Source organism: Rhizophagus irregularis, chromosome 23 (genome assembly GCF_026210795.1).
Source record: "Rhizophagus irregularis chromosome 23, complete sequence".
NCBI lineage: Eukaryota > Fungi > Glomeromycota > Glomeromycetes > Glomerales > Glomeraceae > Rhizophagus > Rhizophagus irregularis.
The window spans coordinates 1,929,671-1,947,600 of record NC_089451.1 but is presented as its reverse complement, the minus strand read 5'-3'; the positions used below and the strand labels follow the sequence as shown (position 1 = coordinate 1,947,600).

The 17,930-nt window shown below is 26.6% G+C and overlaps 6 protein-coding genes across 6 annotated transcripts; 2 read left to right on the top strand and 4 right to left on the bottom strand.

Annotated features, from left to right (window-relative positions):
* The first annotated feature begins 1,518 nt into the window (after window positions 1–1,518).
* Window positions 1,519–3,094, top strand: OCT59_015401 (uncharacterized protein). Its single transcript, XM_025312723.2, has one exon. The coding sequence runs from the start codon at window positions 1,914–1,916 to the stop codon at window positions 2,661–2,663; it is 750 nt and encodes a 249-aa protein (XP_025189104.1). The 5' UTR covers window positions 1,519–1,913; the 3' UTR covers window positions 2,664–3,094.
* Window positions 3,095–5,744: 2,650 nt separating this feature from the next.
* On the top strand, window positions 5,745–6,641 carry OCT59_015400 (uncharacterized protein; the record flags this gene model as incomplete). The annotated part of the gene is made up of 1 exon (XM_025329705.2): window positions 5,745–6,641. The coding sequence occupies one exon, from the start codon at window positions 5,745–5,747 to the stop codon at window positions 6,639–6,641; it is 897 nt and encodes a 298-aa protein (XP_025189102.1).
* An 893-nt stretch (window positions 6,642–7,534) lies between these two features.
* Window positions 7,535–8,627, bottom strand: OCT59_015399 (uncharacterized protein). The gene has a single exon (XM_066139975.1). The coding sequence runs from the start codon at window positions 8,555–8,557 to the stop codon at window positions 7,742–7,744; it is 816 nt and encodes a 271-aa protein (XP_066002800.1). The 5' UTR covers window positions 8,558–8,627; the 3' UTR covers window positions 7,535–7,741.
* A 2,626-nt stretch (window positions 8,628–11,253) lies between these two features.
* OCT59_015398 (uncharacterized protein) lies at window positions 11,254–12,758 on the bottom strand. The gene is made up of 3 exons (XM_025309818.2): window positions 12,523–12,758; window positions 11,773–12,362; window positions 11,254–11,697 (listed from the first exon to the last, which is right to left on the bottom strand). Exons 1-3 carry the CDS (start codon window positions 12,683–12,685, stop codon window positions 11,386–11,388), a joined length of 1,065 nt encoding a protein of 354 aa, XP_025189100.1. The 5' UTR covers window positions 12,686–12,758; the 3' UTR covers window positions 11,254–11,385.
* Window positions 12,759–12,957: 199 nt separating this feature from the next.
* OCT59_015397 (uncharacterized protein) lies at window positions 12,958–13,854 on the bottom strand. The gene has a single exon (XM_025312721.2). It carries the CDS (start codon window positions 13,811–13,813, stop codon window positions 13,187–13,189), a length of 627 nt encoding a protein of 208 aa, XP_025189099.1. The 5' UTR covers window positions 13,814–13,854; the 3' UTR covers window positions 12,958–13,186.
* A 601-nt stretch (window positions 13,855–14,455) lies between these two features.
* Window positions 14,456–15,721, bottom strand: OCT59_015396 (uncharacterized protein; the record flags this gene model as incomplete). Its single annotated transcript, XM_025323910.1, has 1 exon — window positions 14,456–15,721. The coding sequence occupies one exon, from the start codon at window positions 15,719–15,721 to the stop codon at window positions 14,456–14,458; it is 1,266 nt and encodes a 421-aa protein (XP_025189098.1).
* Between the last annotated feature and the right edge of the window lie 2,209 nt (window positions 15,722–17,930).

The window sequence follows — 17,930 nt, the reverse complement described above, 5'->3', positions numbered from 1 at the left end:
ATAATAATAATAATAAAATTTTTTTTTTTTAATAGGAAGATTCAATGTAGAAAAAAAAACCATTTTTTAGAGGATGAAATTTAATGATCTACATCATACATACATATTAGCATTATTTTGTTAATCCTAACAAAACAAGTTAACATATTCAAACATTTCCTAAATTGTTTATGTTGAATGAAAAAAAAAAATAGATCGGAAAAAATTCTCCAGAATTCCTTAAGGTCGTTAGAAATGTGCAACCACATATCTTCATATGATTGTAACATGCAATTTATGTGAGAGTAGAGACATTGGAGTAATCAATCAATTAATATATGTACCTGGTAATCATAAAAACTAACTAAACCGATATTAGAGAATATATAAAGAGATTTTAAAGTTATTAGAGTGATTCGCTTCATTGTCTCCTGATTACACTTTTGAGAATGTGTCGTGAGAATTTATTTCGGACAAAGATGTCCATTGCTCCACGTTATGGAATTTACTACTAATGTACATTTGTCCCTTAATTAGGTTAATGATTATGATGATCTGCACTCATTCAAGTATTTCCAATTATAGTTTTATCCAGAAGTAAACGAGTTTTACGTGTATATATTTTATTAGATAGCGGGAAGAAATATATACCGTACATTATTTATTTATTTATATCCATTATAATAAAAAATTATATCCAATAAAACAAAAATTATCCATCGTTTTACCGAGAATTAGGGACCAATAATCTGGATTCTCGTCCCTCAATGTACTTCTAAAACAATCAGTTTGAATGGTTTAAAACCTGTTTAAAAAAAAAAACTTTACTTAATTTAAATATTTAAAAGAAAAATATGGAATTAATAAAAAGCGAAATTTCCAAAATATTATATAACCTTATCTTTAATATTATGAGTCACCATCAGTGTTTACATTAAAATCTCAAACGGAATTAGAACTCCATTGAAAGGGGGTCATGTGTGATTAATTAATGGTACAACATTTTTGTGTTTCAAAGGACTCGGAATGAATTTCTATGTTTCTCCGACTATAGAATGTGATTTTAGTACAAGTTGATCATTAATTATATCGCGTTTTTTTTTTACTTTTTGTCTGGATTTTGGAATATTTTTTTTTTTTAATTTTTATTTTTTTTATTTATTATTTATATTTTATTTATTTATTTATTTTGTTTTTATTCTTTTTTTTTCCTTCTTCTTCTTCTTTTATGTTTCAAGATGTTGATGATAGTGATAACGGATGAATCACAGAATATTCCGAATGGTTGAAAATGTGCTAATAATAGAAGGCGTTCGTTCGTAATCAAACATCTTTTATTATTTATAAGATCTTCAGACATTCTTTATGTTGCATATTTATTTTTATATATATGCATTGATTGTTTTTGTCACTCAGTTTCCTTTTATATTGCCAACCCTTTTGGCTTTGCAATTTTACCTTATATAGATCTCGCCGATCTTTTTAATTTTTAATACTTTTTTTTTCGTTATGAACTGATAACGCGATGGGTATAAATACAAGTATACAAGTATCCTTTTTTTTTCTTTTTTTCTTTTTGTTTTTTGAACCATATTAGAGTTCTAAAAGGATATTATCCATTTTTATTTTTATTTATTTAATTTATTTATTATTATTATTATTATTTTTTTTTTAAAAAAAAAACAAAGAAGCAAAAGAAAAAATAATACATGAATATAAAAACGTCAAAAAATTAAAGTTAAAATAAATAATAAAATAAATAAATAAATATATATATATATATATAAAAAAGAGAGAGAGATAAAAAAATAATATTAATAAATATATATATATTATATAGGTTATATACACTTATAAAAACAACATATTTTGTACAAGTTTTTTTTTCTTTCTAACGTCATCTTTTTTCTTTCTTTTTTTTTAAAAAAAAAATAATGGCACCCACCATTAATTCCGAGGTAGAATCAGAAAAATTTCAAATAGTTTTGGAAGGATGTGATGGAAAACTTGCCGAGAAATCTCTAGTTCAACCTAAAAAACGACAACCTCTTGATATTCCTGATATACATTTACCTTTTCCGCCTATGATTACGGCTAGTGAAATATTTGAAAAAACTTTAGTGAGAAAATTATCCAAACACGAAGGTTCCGCAAGAAAATCTCCGAATAAATTTTTAATATATCGTACAGTAGTAGTTTTGGAATTACACCGACAAAATATTCATTATTCTATGACGGAAATATCAGGTGCTATTGCTAAGAAGTGGAGGGAAGAACCAAAGAATGTCAAAGATGCATATACTAAACTTGCATCTCAAGTTGAAGAATTAAATAAGAAACATTTTGGTGAATTTTCAAGGAGAAAAGCAAATAGAAAACATAATGTTAAATCTTCATCTTTAGGTGATAATCATCATCATAATCATCATCCAATAATTTCAAGTAATTATTTCAATGATCCTATGAGTAATAATTTAATACCAAAGATTGATCCAATTTCTATGTCATGTAATAATAATTATAACAGTAATATGTATAGTCCATATATTCCACATACAATTTGTCCACCTTATTATTTACATCCACAACAACAAAGTATATATCATGACAGTAGTAATTATCATCCATTTAAGCAAGAATCATATGATACCGTAGATAGTAATAGTTTTTTGATTCCAATTTAAATGAAAAGAAAAGGTTGGATAAAAAAAAAAGTTATGTTAAAATAAAGCATATCTTTTTCTATGAATTTAGTTAAATAGATTTTTGTTTTTCACTTTCCTTTGTTTCTATATATATATATGTATATGTATATATATATATTATTTATATTTTTTTTTTATGAAAGAAATTACATATCATCGCATTTTATTAACATATATATGTATATATACATTGTAAATTTTATCTCTCAAATATTATGTAGATATTTTTTTTTATATGAATATTGGGTTAAAAATTATACTTTGTATTATTTTATTTTATTTATAGCAGATAGTATTACCGTAAAAGATTTTATTAATTAAAAAAAAAAAAGATTTTTATTTTTATCAAAAAATATGAGATTTTATTATGAATAATAAAAAAAGTAAAAACATATATATATATTTCAAAAGATTCTCTTGTATTATTTTGGCGTTGATTCATTTTCGGATACAGTTCACCCCAACTATAGTGAATCCCACGGACTGGGATTAAAAACTAGAGATTTTATTATGAATAAAAAATATATATATTTCATAAGATTCTCTTGTATTATTTTGGCGTTGATTCATTTTCGGATACAGTTCACCCCCAACTATAGTGAATCCACGGGACTGGGGATTAAAAACTACTAAATATGTCAGTGAGATTTTATTATGAATATATTTCATAAGATTCTCCTCTTGTATCCAAATGTATTTGGCATTGGTGAATCCACGGGCTGGGGATTAAAAATTAGGGAATTCACTATAGTAGATAATGAATTCTCCATAATTAAAATTTATTATAATCAAGTAACTTACATACTTTTTATTGTCCGGAGCGAAGCGAAGGACAATATATGTCTACGCACTATGAAAAAAAAAAAAACGATCACGTGAATTTCTCTGTCCGCCACGTGATCGTCACCCAATGAAATCGCAAATTTTAGTTTTTCGCTCCGGACTTACAACGGCCTAGTCTATTAAAAATTAGTATGACAAATTGACATTAAAATATGCTCGCGTATATAACAAGTAACAAGTATCATGTGATAAAAATTTAGTAATGATTAGTGTAACCATTTTAAAATTCGGTAAGTTTTACTTTAAAAATAAATAATTATTGGATGAGGGAATAGAGATATTAGTCGAAGACCGATATCCTCCCATCCAACAATTGACGGTCATTAGGAATACTGCGAGGAGGTAATGCTACTTACTAATACTGAGGAATTATTTCAATATTGGATGTCTGATTTATCACAGAATTGCCCATTAAAATCCTGCATATTCCCAATCGACTGAACAATAACAAAAATTATTGTTTTATAAAATACTGGAACTTTTCTTTATTATATAAAAAGTATATAAAAATTCGGTATAGTAAAGGTTATAAAGGTTTAACAGTTTTGAGTGTTTTATATCCGGGTAATTGGGAGCGGGGTATATACAAATATGGGAAAAAGGGTTTAAATGAGAATAATTTATTTAGAATGAACAATTAATTTTCTAATATTAATATATTATACTATATTTCGAAAAGAATGTATCAAAAAATATTGAAAATATTGAGACGCATTTATTTCACTGAAAATCGTTTCATTTGAAAATCAACTTTATCCGATAGTCACAGTTTCACTGATCAATTTCAGCAACAGGGTTACTTCAACGACAAGTAATAAATTTTAATATTATTTTATTTATTGATTGTTCTTTTTTTGTGTTTTTTTTTACTCAATATTATTTTATAATATAATAAACCATTTTATATAAAATATTTAATACTTAGTAAAAGTTTCATGTGTGCACTAAATATAATAATTATAATATGGATAAATAAATACTCTTATTATCTCTTATTATTAAAATTAGGTAATAAAGAATATTAATTTTTTGTGACCATGATACTAATTTAATAATTTGATCCTCAAAAAATAAAATTCGGGAGATGATTTCGAGAAACCGATTTACGAATAACCCTTTAAATGATTCTGGTGAACCCCTAAAACGTCATATCATATTAAAAATATGTACTATAATGCTTCAAAAAAAAGAAATATGTAATATCATGCTTCAAAAAAAAAGAATGAATCAAAATACTGGTATGTAAGCGAAAAATTTCAATCACATTTCATATACTTACAATCCAAAAACCATTTTATGCATGACTGTTCATGTAATTTTTTATAATAAACTTCTAATATTATCCAATAATAAAATAATTATTTCGTCTATTTATAATCCTATCGTTTTTCCCGATTTTTAAAAATTATAATGTATAATAATATCAGGATAATGTATTGGAATGTTAATTGTTGGTATTATATATTTCGGGATTACGAACGCTTATTTTTAGTACAATTTATACTATTTATATTTGCATTTTTATTTTTCTTATAAGAACTTTATAAAGAAATCATATAAAGAAAATCAACTCTATTTTCTCTTCTCTTTCTAAAAAAAAAGAAAGAAATACTTTAATAATCAAAATAAATAAATCTAACAAAAAGAAACTTTTTTTTCGATCTCAGATGATCTTAATTGATTGGATCGTAGGATCAGTACAGGTACTTCGTTAATCACCGCATGTTAAGTTTTAAATATTCCTCCCCTTTTTGAGATCTACAGATTAGTAAATTAATTTCACGCAGACATGGCTTTTTATCCTCTTCTTACCCGGCTTTTCTCCGCAATCTTCTTTTTAAAATGAACTAGTTTTATACAAATTAAGCTTAATATCATAAACATATCTAATTAAAATCTTTACTTAATTTTATACTACTATCTTAATTGACATGTGATCTTTTAATTTCATGTTGAAAGAAATGTTTTTCTTTCATGATTTTCTGTCGAACCTTCTATATTGGCTTATACACTTGGTCTTTTCTAATAATCGAATTTTTTTTTTAAAGGCTATATAAACACAGGAAAATTTCCTTGGAAGAAAATTCATTACGAAATAGAAAAAAAAAATTATTTTATAATTTAATAATATCCCAATAAGCTCCGTTAGCAGCAAACTCCTCCGCCCTTTTTTTTTTAAAAAAAAATTTATTATAACGACATTTTTAATAATCAATAATGAGACTTACTTCTCTTTTTACCCCTCTCTTCCTCGTTGCTGCTGCGGGCTTGGGATTGGCCAACCAATTGCCTAATATTACCGCCCCATCTTTACCTCCTCAAATTCCCACTTCTAACCCAATTGAATTAATTGGTGAATTATCACCACAATGTCAAGCAGCTTTATTCAGCGTTGTCGCAAACCCTGAATTTTTCCAATGTGTACCTGTTGCAGCATTATTACCAGCTCTTACTGATCCAGATTTTCTCCCAAGCATTTTAAAGGATCCTATTCATAATGCAGCAAAATTATTACCAATTTTTGATGCTACTTGTGCTCTTCCTAAATGCTCTGATGAAGGTGTAAAAGGTGCTCTTGAAGCTGTTACTCAAGGTTGTGCGGCCGATCTTGCTAATCCACTCATACAATTGGCATTGGGAGCTTTGACATTCTATTCTCCTGTTAGAGATGTTATGTGCCTCAAAGACAAAAAAGACGAATATTGTGTGGTTGAAACGGTCACTAATGTACTCTCATTGCCTGATCCTCCTAAAGATTTCAGATTACTTGGAGGTATCGTTGATAAACTTCTCGTCGCTGAACCTAAAGCTATTTGTACTCCATGCAACAAAGCTATTCTCAATATTGTCGCTAATTTCTTGAAGAAAAATCCTGTGGCATTAGCTTTGCTTGATGCTTCTTTCCACATTGGTGAAAATGAATTGTTCATTGGAAAAGTTTACTTCTTCCTTAAATGTGGATTCCAATTTTTGGATGGTAAAGTACCTGATCCATCAAAGATTGACCCAGCCAAATTCACATATCAAGTATCCCAAACATCTGCTGCGAATCAAAATGAAATTAATTTAATAATGCTTGGTTCTCTTTTGGCTTCCTCTTTCGTTTTAAATTAAAAGATTTAATTTAATTAATAAGATTTTGATCAATCTTATTTCTTTATTTATTATTTTTAGTTAATTTTTTTTTAATTATTATTATTATTATACTTATATATTATTTATAATTTGAACGTTAGAATTGAGTGTTCGCGGTAATTCACTATTCTTTTTTTTTTTAGAAAAAAAAAAGAAGACAAAATAATTTTTTTTTTCAGTGATGTAATTGATGTAATTTTTAATATGTAAAGACGTTTTTTCTGGTATAAAAAAACTCTTTAGAAAAAATGTTTAATAAAATTTGTTTATTTCAACAATATTTATTTGCTAAATATAAATATATGATATATGACTCTTTCTTCACTTGACAGTATTTTATTATGTACAGTATATCGCAGTTATTAAAATTTTTTTGATAAAAAAAATTCTGAAATCATATTTTGTCAATATATTTTACCTGGAAAAAAATAATTGGGGAATATTGGAATTTTTTTTTTTTTACAAAAGAAATACTTGTCAATATATTTCATGTTGGTTTTCATAAACTTTTACAACTAAGTTTAAATTATTAAAATATTATTAAAAATTGTATATTAAAAAATTCAGCGAATCTATATTTGATTGGACGATTATGACAACAATGTATTGGATTTTTTTTTTAAAAAAGTGGTTCAATTTGTTCAATTTCTAAATATTATGAATCAATATGATTAATAAACTTCAAATTTTCTTTTTTAGTTAACTATATCAACCGACCGGAAATGAATAAGGCTTAAAATTGTAAGGAATGCAATATCTGTACAGTATATGCTATTTCTCGTTACAGGTAAAATTTTAGGTTTTTACTTTGTAGGTAGTAAATTTGGTTTAAGGTAAGTAAAGTAATCTATTATTATTTTATTCATAATCTTTTAATGACTAATCAAAGGAAAGAAATTATTGTAAACAAATTTGAATAATATTACAGTATATGAGTATATGCTAGGAATTACAACTTTTATTTGTCTAAGTAGAAGGAATATTATTGAAAATCTTTTTTATAAATTTCTAGTAAAATATAATTTTTTTGAAAAAAAAGTTTCACATGAATTAAATGAATGAATTCTCTATGTACGATCTTACAAAAAATTGAGTATTGGATCATATCGGTTTTTACCTTTACTGTACTGTTGTTGTCGCTGTTTTCGTTGTTGTTCTTGTTCTTCTTCTTGTTCTTCTTGTTGTTCTTCTTGTACTTGTTGTTGATTAAATGATGACCATATTCTGGCTTTATTAATTTCTTTTTCAAGATCATCAATGGAGAAAGATACCCTCATCATTGTATCATCATCTACTACATCATCATCATCGAATGAATAGCTTGAACGACTACAAGAAATTGGACTACAAGAAAATGATTCTTTATCATCAAAATCTTCACTAAAATTTGGAAACAAATTAATAGGTTGATTGGCAAAATAACGATCATAGCGAGATGATGATGATGATGATGGTAGATATGATGGTAATGAAGAAAATGGTAATGATGAAGGTAATAATGATGTTGATGGTAATGATAATGATGATGATGGTGATGGTGGAGGTAAATTAAACGATGGATGTTTTTTATTTAAAGTATCAAGAATTGACATTATTTCACTTTTAAATTCATTAAATTCTTCTCGAAGTTTTTTATAATCTAAATTTTTTATAATAGATTCAATTTCTAATTCTTCAATACGAGCTTTTAATGAATTTATTGATTCAGATTTATCTTGTTCTTTTTCATAAAATTCTGTTTGAATAGTTTGAGTGGTTTGATTGATATTATTAATTTGATTAATTTGAGGGATTTGAGTAATTTTTTCCTGATTATAATGATTATAATGATTTTTCAGATCTTTTAGATCTTCCATAAAAAAAAGTTCATCTTTAAAAGAAACGTTAGCATCCATACTTCAATATTTTAATTGTTTTTTTTTTTATTTTTTTTAAAAAAAAAGAGAGAAAAATTTTAAGAAACAAAATCCAATCGAATTTTATATAAAACAAGAATTTATATTTCATGTTAAAATACTATATTTATTCAAATTAAATCTGATAAACTTGACAAAATTAGTAAAGATCTTATATTCTGAGAAGGACGCGAGACAAAACTTTTAAAAAAATTTTTCAAATTATTTAAACGAAAAAATTTGAAATTGAATAAAATACTGAAAGAAAAATTTTTCTAGATTTTTTTTTATGAAAAGAAAAAAGATAACTTTTTTTTAAAAGTAAAAATATTATTATTTAAAAAATGTTTAAAAAAAAATAAATAATTTTATTGATTGTTTAAAACACTGAAAGATTTCGTTATCATCATTCTTACACATATTTTTGATGTTATTAAAGGATTATACTGTATTATTTTATAAATTTTCTTTCTCACATCTTTAATATTAATTATTTCATATTTCTTATACTTCACATTTTCAAATATAAAGATATTATTGTAAATTATATCATCATTCGAAAATTATTAAAATTATTATTATAATTTATTTGTTCCCGTTCCAATTTCAACTTCATTTCGTTTCTAATATAACAATTAACAGCATCAAACCCATGATAATGGCTTCGTTGTTCTAAAGATTCGGGTAACATGTTACCAAGTTATAATTATATGGAATTCTTTCAAACCAACTTTAATAAATCATTCTCCTCATTTAATGTGAAACATTCTCGCAAATTTAATTAAAATAATTGATTTGTACAATTCACAATTTTTTATAAAACGATATAAGAATAAAATGTCTAACAAAAGGATAATCAAAATAACACGAGTATTTTCAATCACAATTACATGTTCTTCACTTCTTCATCACATTATTATATGAACCTTACTTATTGAATTCATTAAATAGGATATAAGAATAAGAAATAGGATAGGAAGGATAAGAGGGAATAACCGTTATTCTATTAGGAAGTTTATAATCTCATGATATATTCGGGATTTCCATAATAATAATTCCGTAACCATTTTAGTTATTTATCATGAAAGATTTACTATTTGCTATTGTATACCTTAATAAAGTTAGGATTTATAGAAAGTATAATTTATGAATCCCTTAAAAAAAGATTTTATATAGTAGAAGATCAATTTCAAATTTATTTTTTATATTTAAAAAATTTTTTTTTTTAATAATAGAATTCAGTCTCTTGGTTGTTCTGTTAAAAAAAAATGTTGTATATAATATTATGTAGGCTGACCTCCTTTGGCCCAGGTAAAATGCTAGGAGTCAATGAATTTTCACGATATCGCGTGGTTTGAAAATTTAAAATTTTTTAAAATTCTTTACTATTTTTGTTCAATTTCTAATACTTATGATCCATTTTATTAAATTATATCAAACGTAATTTGTAAAATCATAGAAATAAATTATTATTATTTATAGAAAAAAGGGGAATGATAAAAGCTAAAAAGGAAATTTTTTTTTTTATTCAAGATTAACGCGATTGACGGGATTTTAACGCTTGTATGCTGATTATTTTGTGGGTACGGACTTAAGGTACGATTTACGGTACGATTTACAAACACCCAATTTAATCGACCACTGAAAATCATTTAATTGTTTAGCTGCGCCTCGCTCCTTACTGCGTCTAATTTCAAATTACTTTAAGTAAAAAAACAATATCCAATTTTTTGATAATTCCAAGAATCTGATTTCACATGATAAATAATTATTACTCATTCGGTGAAAACCTTTTTCATTTTTTAGTGATCAGAATACAAAATATAAATACTTAAATTATGAAATTTCATAATCGGCAAAATGGTGATGATCTCGGGAAACGATCGATGAAATGGCAAGTCATAAAATTTTATGTCGGTGTCGGTAAAACAGGTGTCGGCGTTTGCGCCCTTTTTAGAAATTGATTTCTCATGGTCCTATTTTTAAAGAAAGAGATCTCACACTCTTCCTAAAACACAATAACCAAGAAGTTTTTACGTTCTCGTAATTAATATAATATCCGAAATATCCTGCACTCTTGCGGCGATGCAGGAAATCACCGTGAGATCACGTGTGATTAAAAAATTCTATGTGCAACAATTGATTCTACCAATGAAAAAAAAATAACTTTAGCCTTTAAAGAAAAACTAGTGATTTGAATAACGAGTGGCATGATAGAGGATTAATAACCCCAAATGAAAATAGTAAAATGGAGGAAGAAATTTTTAAATACAAAGCATTAATAGATAATGCGATAATAATATTTTTGAAGAAGGATCGAGAAACTTGTTGGAAAAATTACATCAACGGGGAAACGCGAAGAGATAAACAATCATATGATACTATGGTCCATAGTGTTATGCTTCCTTATCCATAGTAAACAATCATATAAGAAGATACATTCCTTAATCACAAACACCATTTGATACGTTGTACCGGATTTTTTAATTATATATTTTGTTATGAATCTTTTTAAAAGAAAATATTTAATGTAAATAAAAAAAAAAATGATACAAAATATTACACTAGTATCGAATAACTTTTGTGAATGCCAAGAATAAAATCAATAAATAAAAATATATATATGATAACAGATAATGATAATAATTTATAATTATTACCTTTAAAAGATCCCATTATTCATACAATTATTGGATAGATCAGTGACCTTACTATAGTATAATTTTAACCCCTTTTTTATTAATTAAAAATGTTTCTAACATCATCTAAAAATTTATTTTATTCTTTATTCTCGTTTTTGTTAAACACCATATTCAATATGGCATATATTATTTACGTTTAAATGGTACATAACCATCTGACCTAGGTGATTGAGCTTCCACATTATCAAATTGTTCTTTAGAACGTAGTTCACGTAATTTTCTTTGTTTTTTGTTCCATAAATCACGACGTGATATATGCAAATCTTTAAGACATTTAGATATAATTATATCCTGAGCTTGTATTCCTCTATCATTCAAATATTTCCTAAATTTAGGGAAATGAACTTCTCTGATATAAGGTTCGGTCTCAGACCACGTGCATTCACCATTCCTTAATATTCCTGATGGTTCTTCTTCAATATATTTTTTAAGCATTTCCTGGAAAAATTATCCGAAATTTAATAAATTATGTTCTAAGAGATTAAACAACTTACAAGTAGACAAAAAAACTACCTTGGTATATTTTAAAAGTACTAAATCAGCTTTTTTAGGATCGAATTCCTCATATAACTTTTTAGGTACAACACTTTGTTGAGAGATTGAAGTCATTTGTTTTTGCTGCTGTTGCTGTAACTTTTGCTGTTGCTGTTGATGTTGCTGTTGATGTTGCTGTTGCTTTTGTTGTTGCTGTTGCTGTTGCTGTTGCTGTTGCAACTGTTGTTGCAGTTGATGTTGCAACTGTTGTTGTTGCAGTTGTTGTTGCATCTGATGTTGATGTAGTTGTTGTTGCAACTGTTGTTGATGTAGTTGTTGTTGCAACTGCTGTTGTTGTTGTTGTTGCTGTTGTTGCTGCAGTTGTTGCTGTTTTTGTTGCTGTTTTTGTTGCTGCTGCAGTTGTTGTAGCTGTTGCTGTTGTAGTCGCATTCTAGAAGAAACTAACTCGAGACGATGGGTAGATTTTCGAAAGTGTGTAGTTTGAGTACCAGATACAGTTTCTTGTTTTCTTATAACATTATTTTGTCCAGGCGTCTTTATTCTTCGTACAGATATTGTAGTAGAGCTGGTACTTGAAAATGGAGCATTAACTTTTATCATTGGTGGTGCTAAGAAAAAAAAAAAAATTTTTTTTTTACATTTAACATATATATATAAACTTTTTAATGTATGACTTAATTTTTGAAATTTTTTTTAAAAAAAAATTAAACCTATATTATTTTTAAAAATTCATTAAATTCATTAAAGAAAAAAATTTTATTAACTTACTTTGAACATTATTTTTTGGAACATCATTATTTCTTGGAACATTGTTTTTTGGAATAGAATTACTATTATTACTTGAATTATCGTTAAATGTTATAAAAAATTGTTGTCCAGATGGAGTAGAAGGACTAGAAAAGGATTTTGAAAAATCATTAATTCGATCCATTAAAATATATATATATTTGTATGTATTATATATATTTATTTATTTTACAATTTTTTATCTACAAAAATTATAAGAAGAAAAAAAAATAGCGTTCAAAAGAGAGAGAAATGATTTTACCAAATTTGATGAAAAATTTGACGGTTAATTTCCTATATATACCCAATTAAACTAATATAGAAATGATAAACTCATGATTTAAGGAGAAGGGATCGTAGCCAATAGGATTATTTTTCAAAGATCGAGTAATAATTCGCAATAATAATGAGTAAAAATTTGAAAGAAGGTAATATTATCTGATTTATTCCATTTATTTTTTTAATCCTTTTTAAATTCCAAATATCTAGATGAAAATTCGATTTAGATTTGTAAAAAAAAATCTTTATATGCTAAGGACCGGAATAAAACCTGTATCACACTGTACATCTAAACAATACTTTTTTTTGTAACGTAAAAAGAAATTTGCTATAAACAATTTAAGGGTTGTATATGAATAATATAGGATTAGACACAAGAAAACGAACTCCGACACTTGTGGCAGAATGTTCCTTGATGTTGCGGCTTATTTCCTAACAACCCTCTTCTCAACGGCCGATAATCTTTTAATGTTCCCCTGAAGGTGCTACACGACTCACTCTTACAATCTTGTCCCCAATAGTGGTCATCACGTTGCAAATTAGCAGCAGGAATTTCATCTCTGTATTTTGATAAGAGAATATAAGTGTGCGCGCTAGACCATCCAGGTTTACAATTTTCATTATCACAATCCCAAGTGCCGAATACTCTATACCACTCCTCTTTATCGTCATGTTTCCAGATTAAATGTTCATGAACAGGTGGTTTAATATCTTCTTCCGGTAATGGACTATATTTAACCAATTTGGAATTGTTAGAAGAACATTTTCTACATTTTTGTCCAACTCGTTCGGTATCATTCAAATCATTAGCATCAACACGGTCTTTATATTTCGACAATTTGATTTTTGTTCTTTTATGTCCCCATTTATTTTCGCAATCAAGACCAAGACATGACCATTCACCGAAAACGTAATACCATACTCTCCTCGAAATTAAATTTTCGTGAACGACAGGTTCTTCTGTTGCGATATTAGTCGTGTCGTCCGTCATCATGGTCGCGTTATAGGAACATAAAAATAACGAAGGCGGGTAATACTTTTTCTTAATAAGTCATAATGAGTTTATTTATAAGAGTTTTAGCCAGATTTCGGGTTACAAATATTGTTTAAGTAATTGTTTAATATTATTAAAAAAGGTAAAATTTAGCGAAAATCAAGATAGCAAATAACAATAAAGCCAATAATCTTTTATTCGAATATTATTACCGCCCAAGAAAACCTTAAATTATAATTGGTTTTATCAATAACCGCGTAACACTAAATATAACAAAAGACTCAGCCAATTCAACCAAGGTAACTTGTTTAATAAGTGACGATCGCTATGCCTTATGATGTAAATCTGATTCATAATGAAATTTTTTCGGTTCAAAGGTACAGGAGGTACAACATAAGTACATAAGCTTCCAATTTACATTTACATACAGTATTTAAAAATTAGGTTACGAGATCGACGATATGACCACCAATCAAAATATAGTACAGCCTAATCTTCAATAAAATGTGATCTCAGAATCGGTCTCATAAGGTTCAATAAACGAAGAAATAAAAAAACATCATTTTAATAATAATACAGATTTTTAATATTTTTTAAACTATATATATATAAATATATGTAAGGATTCTGCTAAAACTATCATTATAATCTGCGATTATTTTGATTATTTTGTGTAAAAGTATTTGCCCTTTTAACTTTATTAGAATTGTACCTATCAAAATTATTTGGTGTGTAAGATGTATAAGAATTCGTTGGTGTAAAAAAATCGTTATAACTTGTAGCATTATTTTGCGTAAAAGGCGTAGCATCTGATACGTTTCTTGATAAAGGACTTGATTTTGTAGGAATTCGTGGTAAAGGCATATTAGAATAAGTTGATTGACTTGACATACTAGAAGTAGGTCTTTCTCTTATTTGACGAGAACCTATCGGAGTATTAACCGAGAAGGGTGATTGTAATTCATTTGGATGTTCCTCATCGCTACTAAAATCACTGCCATTAATAATAAAATCAGTCGAATCAATTTGTGACATTAATTTCTTTGGCGTAGCAGGTCTCACAGGTGTTACAGGCCTTACTTTAGTATTTTTATTATTATCATTTATGTCATTAATTTGTAATTTTTCAGAAAATAATCTATTATTATTCTCATTAATTTGAAGTTGTTCAGCAAGTAACCTATCATTTTCAATGTCTTTTTGTACTAATTTAAATTTTAATTCTTTTATTTCAGATTTCATTTGTTCAAATGATTCAAATAAGAGAATAAAATTAGTTTTAAAATCATTTAATTCCTCAATTTCTTTTTTCATTTTATCCATTTCATCGTTATTTAATTCTTTTTTCAATTGTTGAATTTCGGATTTTTGAATTTCAATATCTTGCTTTTTAATAAGAGAATCCGTTTCTAATTCTTCAACACGAGCTTTTAAAGTATCTACCAATGATTCATTTGTAAAAGGAGTACTTTCTTTTGAATTATCTTCAATTACTTCGGGAGATTTTGTTATCTCATTATCAATTGGTTGACTCTTTTGTTGTTCATCTTGTTGTTGAGGCTGCTGTTGCTGCTGCTGCTGCTGTTGCTGCTGTTCTTGTTGTTGTTCTTCTTGTTGTTGTTGTTGTTGCTGTTGTTGCTGTTGCTGTTGTTGTTGTTGTTGCTGTTGTTGCTGTTGTTGCTGTTGTTGCTGTTGCTGTTGTTGCTGTTGTTGTTGCTGTTGTTGTTGCTGTTGCTGTTGTTGAAAATTCACTAGTTCTTGATAAGAATTTCGTATTTCGGATTTTAAACGTCGTCCAAATAATTCGAATTCCGTTGCTTGTTTTTCTAATAACTGATAAAATGGATTCGTTGTATCAAATGTATCATTTTGATTATTGAATTCAATGCTATTATTAAATGATTCCATATTCTTTTTTTTTAAAAAAAAAAGTTTAAATAGCAACAAAGAAAAAAAAAGAAAAGAAAAAAAACAATTTTAAGTCATAATAAGTAGGGAGAGTAAAATGTTGGTTTTTATTGCTAGAAACAATATACAAACAAAAAATTAAATTTAGTTAATTAACGTTACAATTTAATTTAAAAAACAAAAGTTGAATGACTATTAATATAATTTTAGACAGTGTGTGTGACTATGATACCGAATTGAATTTCCTTTGTTCTAAAAAATTTTGTGCGGTCATCTCCCGGAAAAGTCCGTAAATTTTAAATAATTTTTTCTTAAAAAAAGAGTAATCAATGGAACTTTCGCTTCTTTATTAAAACAATTAAAAAAAAAGGAAAAAAGAAAAAGAAAAAAAAAACAATATTAAAAAAAAATAATAAATAAATATTACATATTACATATAAATTAATTAATTAAAAATAGATTCAATCATTATTTCTAAACGTGTTAACTAATTTTAACAAGAAAATTTATTGTTATCAAAATAAGAAATTTATTTTTAATGATGATTGTTTCTTCTTTACCGAAAGCGAGAATTATCATTATTAGGTTTTAAAATATTTTGTTACACTACAGCCACAATTATTATTATTTGTTTATTTTTTTAAAAAATGAATGTCACATGTTCATGCTATTACTTTTTTTAGTTTAGTAATCGTCAAAATATTGGTTTTGCTTTCGCGTATCGGTCCAATGGGCTGGTCCGTGAACTTTACTTTTTATATATTAAACAAACATCTTATGTAATACAAATTTTCGGAGTTAAAAAATTCTTTTTAAAGTTTATTTATGAATGATATTTTGATTGAGATTATGATTATATTCTATCTATAATATAGATATCTAAAACTATTGATGTTTTAACATTAATGCATTGTATATAGTCAATGTATTAGATTAGGATAGCTGCCATTACAAGATTTTCTTTCTTAATGTGAATGGGCTGAGAATTGCTTGGTAAAATGGATAAGTTGTATATCTTGATAATAATGACAATTAAGTATTAAAGCTCAATTAATTATAAAGGACGAAATGAATTTTTTTTTATAGGTTGAAAACGCATTAACATAGCGGTAAGTAACGATGGCTAGTAGCAGTTATTAATATTACGTGATAATAGTTATTCGATAATATAGTACGATTCTTAGCCTCATCGATCCTTACATCCAAAGCCAAAACATGAATTTACTTTAATTTTAGCACAAAAAAATGAAGGAATGTCACTATTTTTTTAGAAAACTACGCGCTAAAAGAAATATTATGTTCAGTAGGATAATGTATTAAAATGGGATAGAATTCAATTGTTATGAACTAATTTCATTGATGAAAATTAATTCTTGTATAATTATAAGCTTTCGGACATGCAAATTACACTGGTATATTTCGCTTATCAATTTCTGGTTCTTATTAGTCCGTTCCAGTCAATATAACAACATTAATCATTTTGTTACTGGTAATTGAAAATATATTAAATAATATAATTTTTTTTAATAAAAATATTAAATTTAAAACCTATTTTTTAAAATATTAAATTCCAAATTGTCTATATATGTAGTGTGGCTTACTTGCGATTTCAAGATATTGATTCAACATAGGTTGGTTTTATATAAAGTCATTGACTCTATGAGTGATAGTATCATAATCCTCGCCTTAAGAAATGCCATATTGGATGATACAGGATTGGTGAATCAGAAAAACTTTTAGTTATTTTAACATGCAACCTCATCCCATCTATGAAGGTGAAAGAAGGATCAATGTTATCGTGTATCCTCCTACAGATAATTAGAAATTTTTATTCTATTAACTTATCCATAAGATTTTATTTTTGTATCAGTTGTTGCTTCGGCAACGCAAATAATAAAGTATCAATATTCCTATAAATCACGTGCAGTTACGCAATGGTGCGACCTTTCTGTGCGACGTAAAATCATATATATTAACGCTTTATCAGTTTTTATTTTTTATTATTTCACATCGTTATCACTCCGAACGTAACACATTTTTTATCCGAGCTATAAAAGCTCCATGTCAACTACCCTTATGAAAATGCTTTCAACGTAAAAGTTATTGGTTAGTGAACTCATGAAGGTTATTAAGGAGGAAATTGACGGTAGTGTCAAGGTAAAAGACCTCAAGCTATGGAAGGTCTACATTTCGCTGTAAATACAAAAAT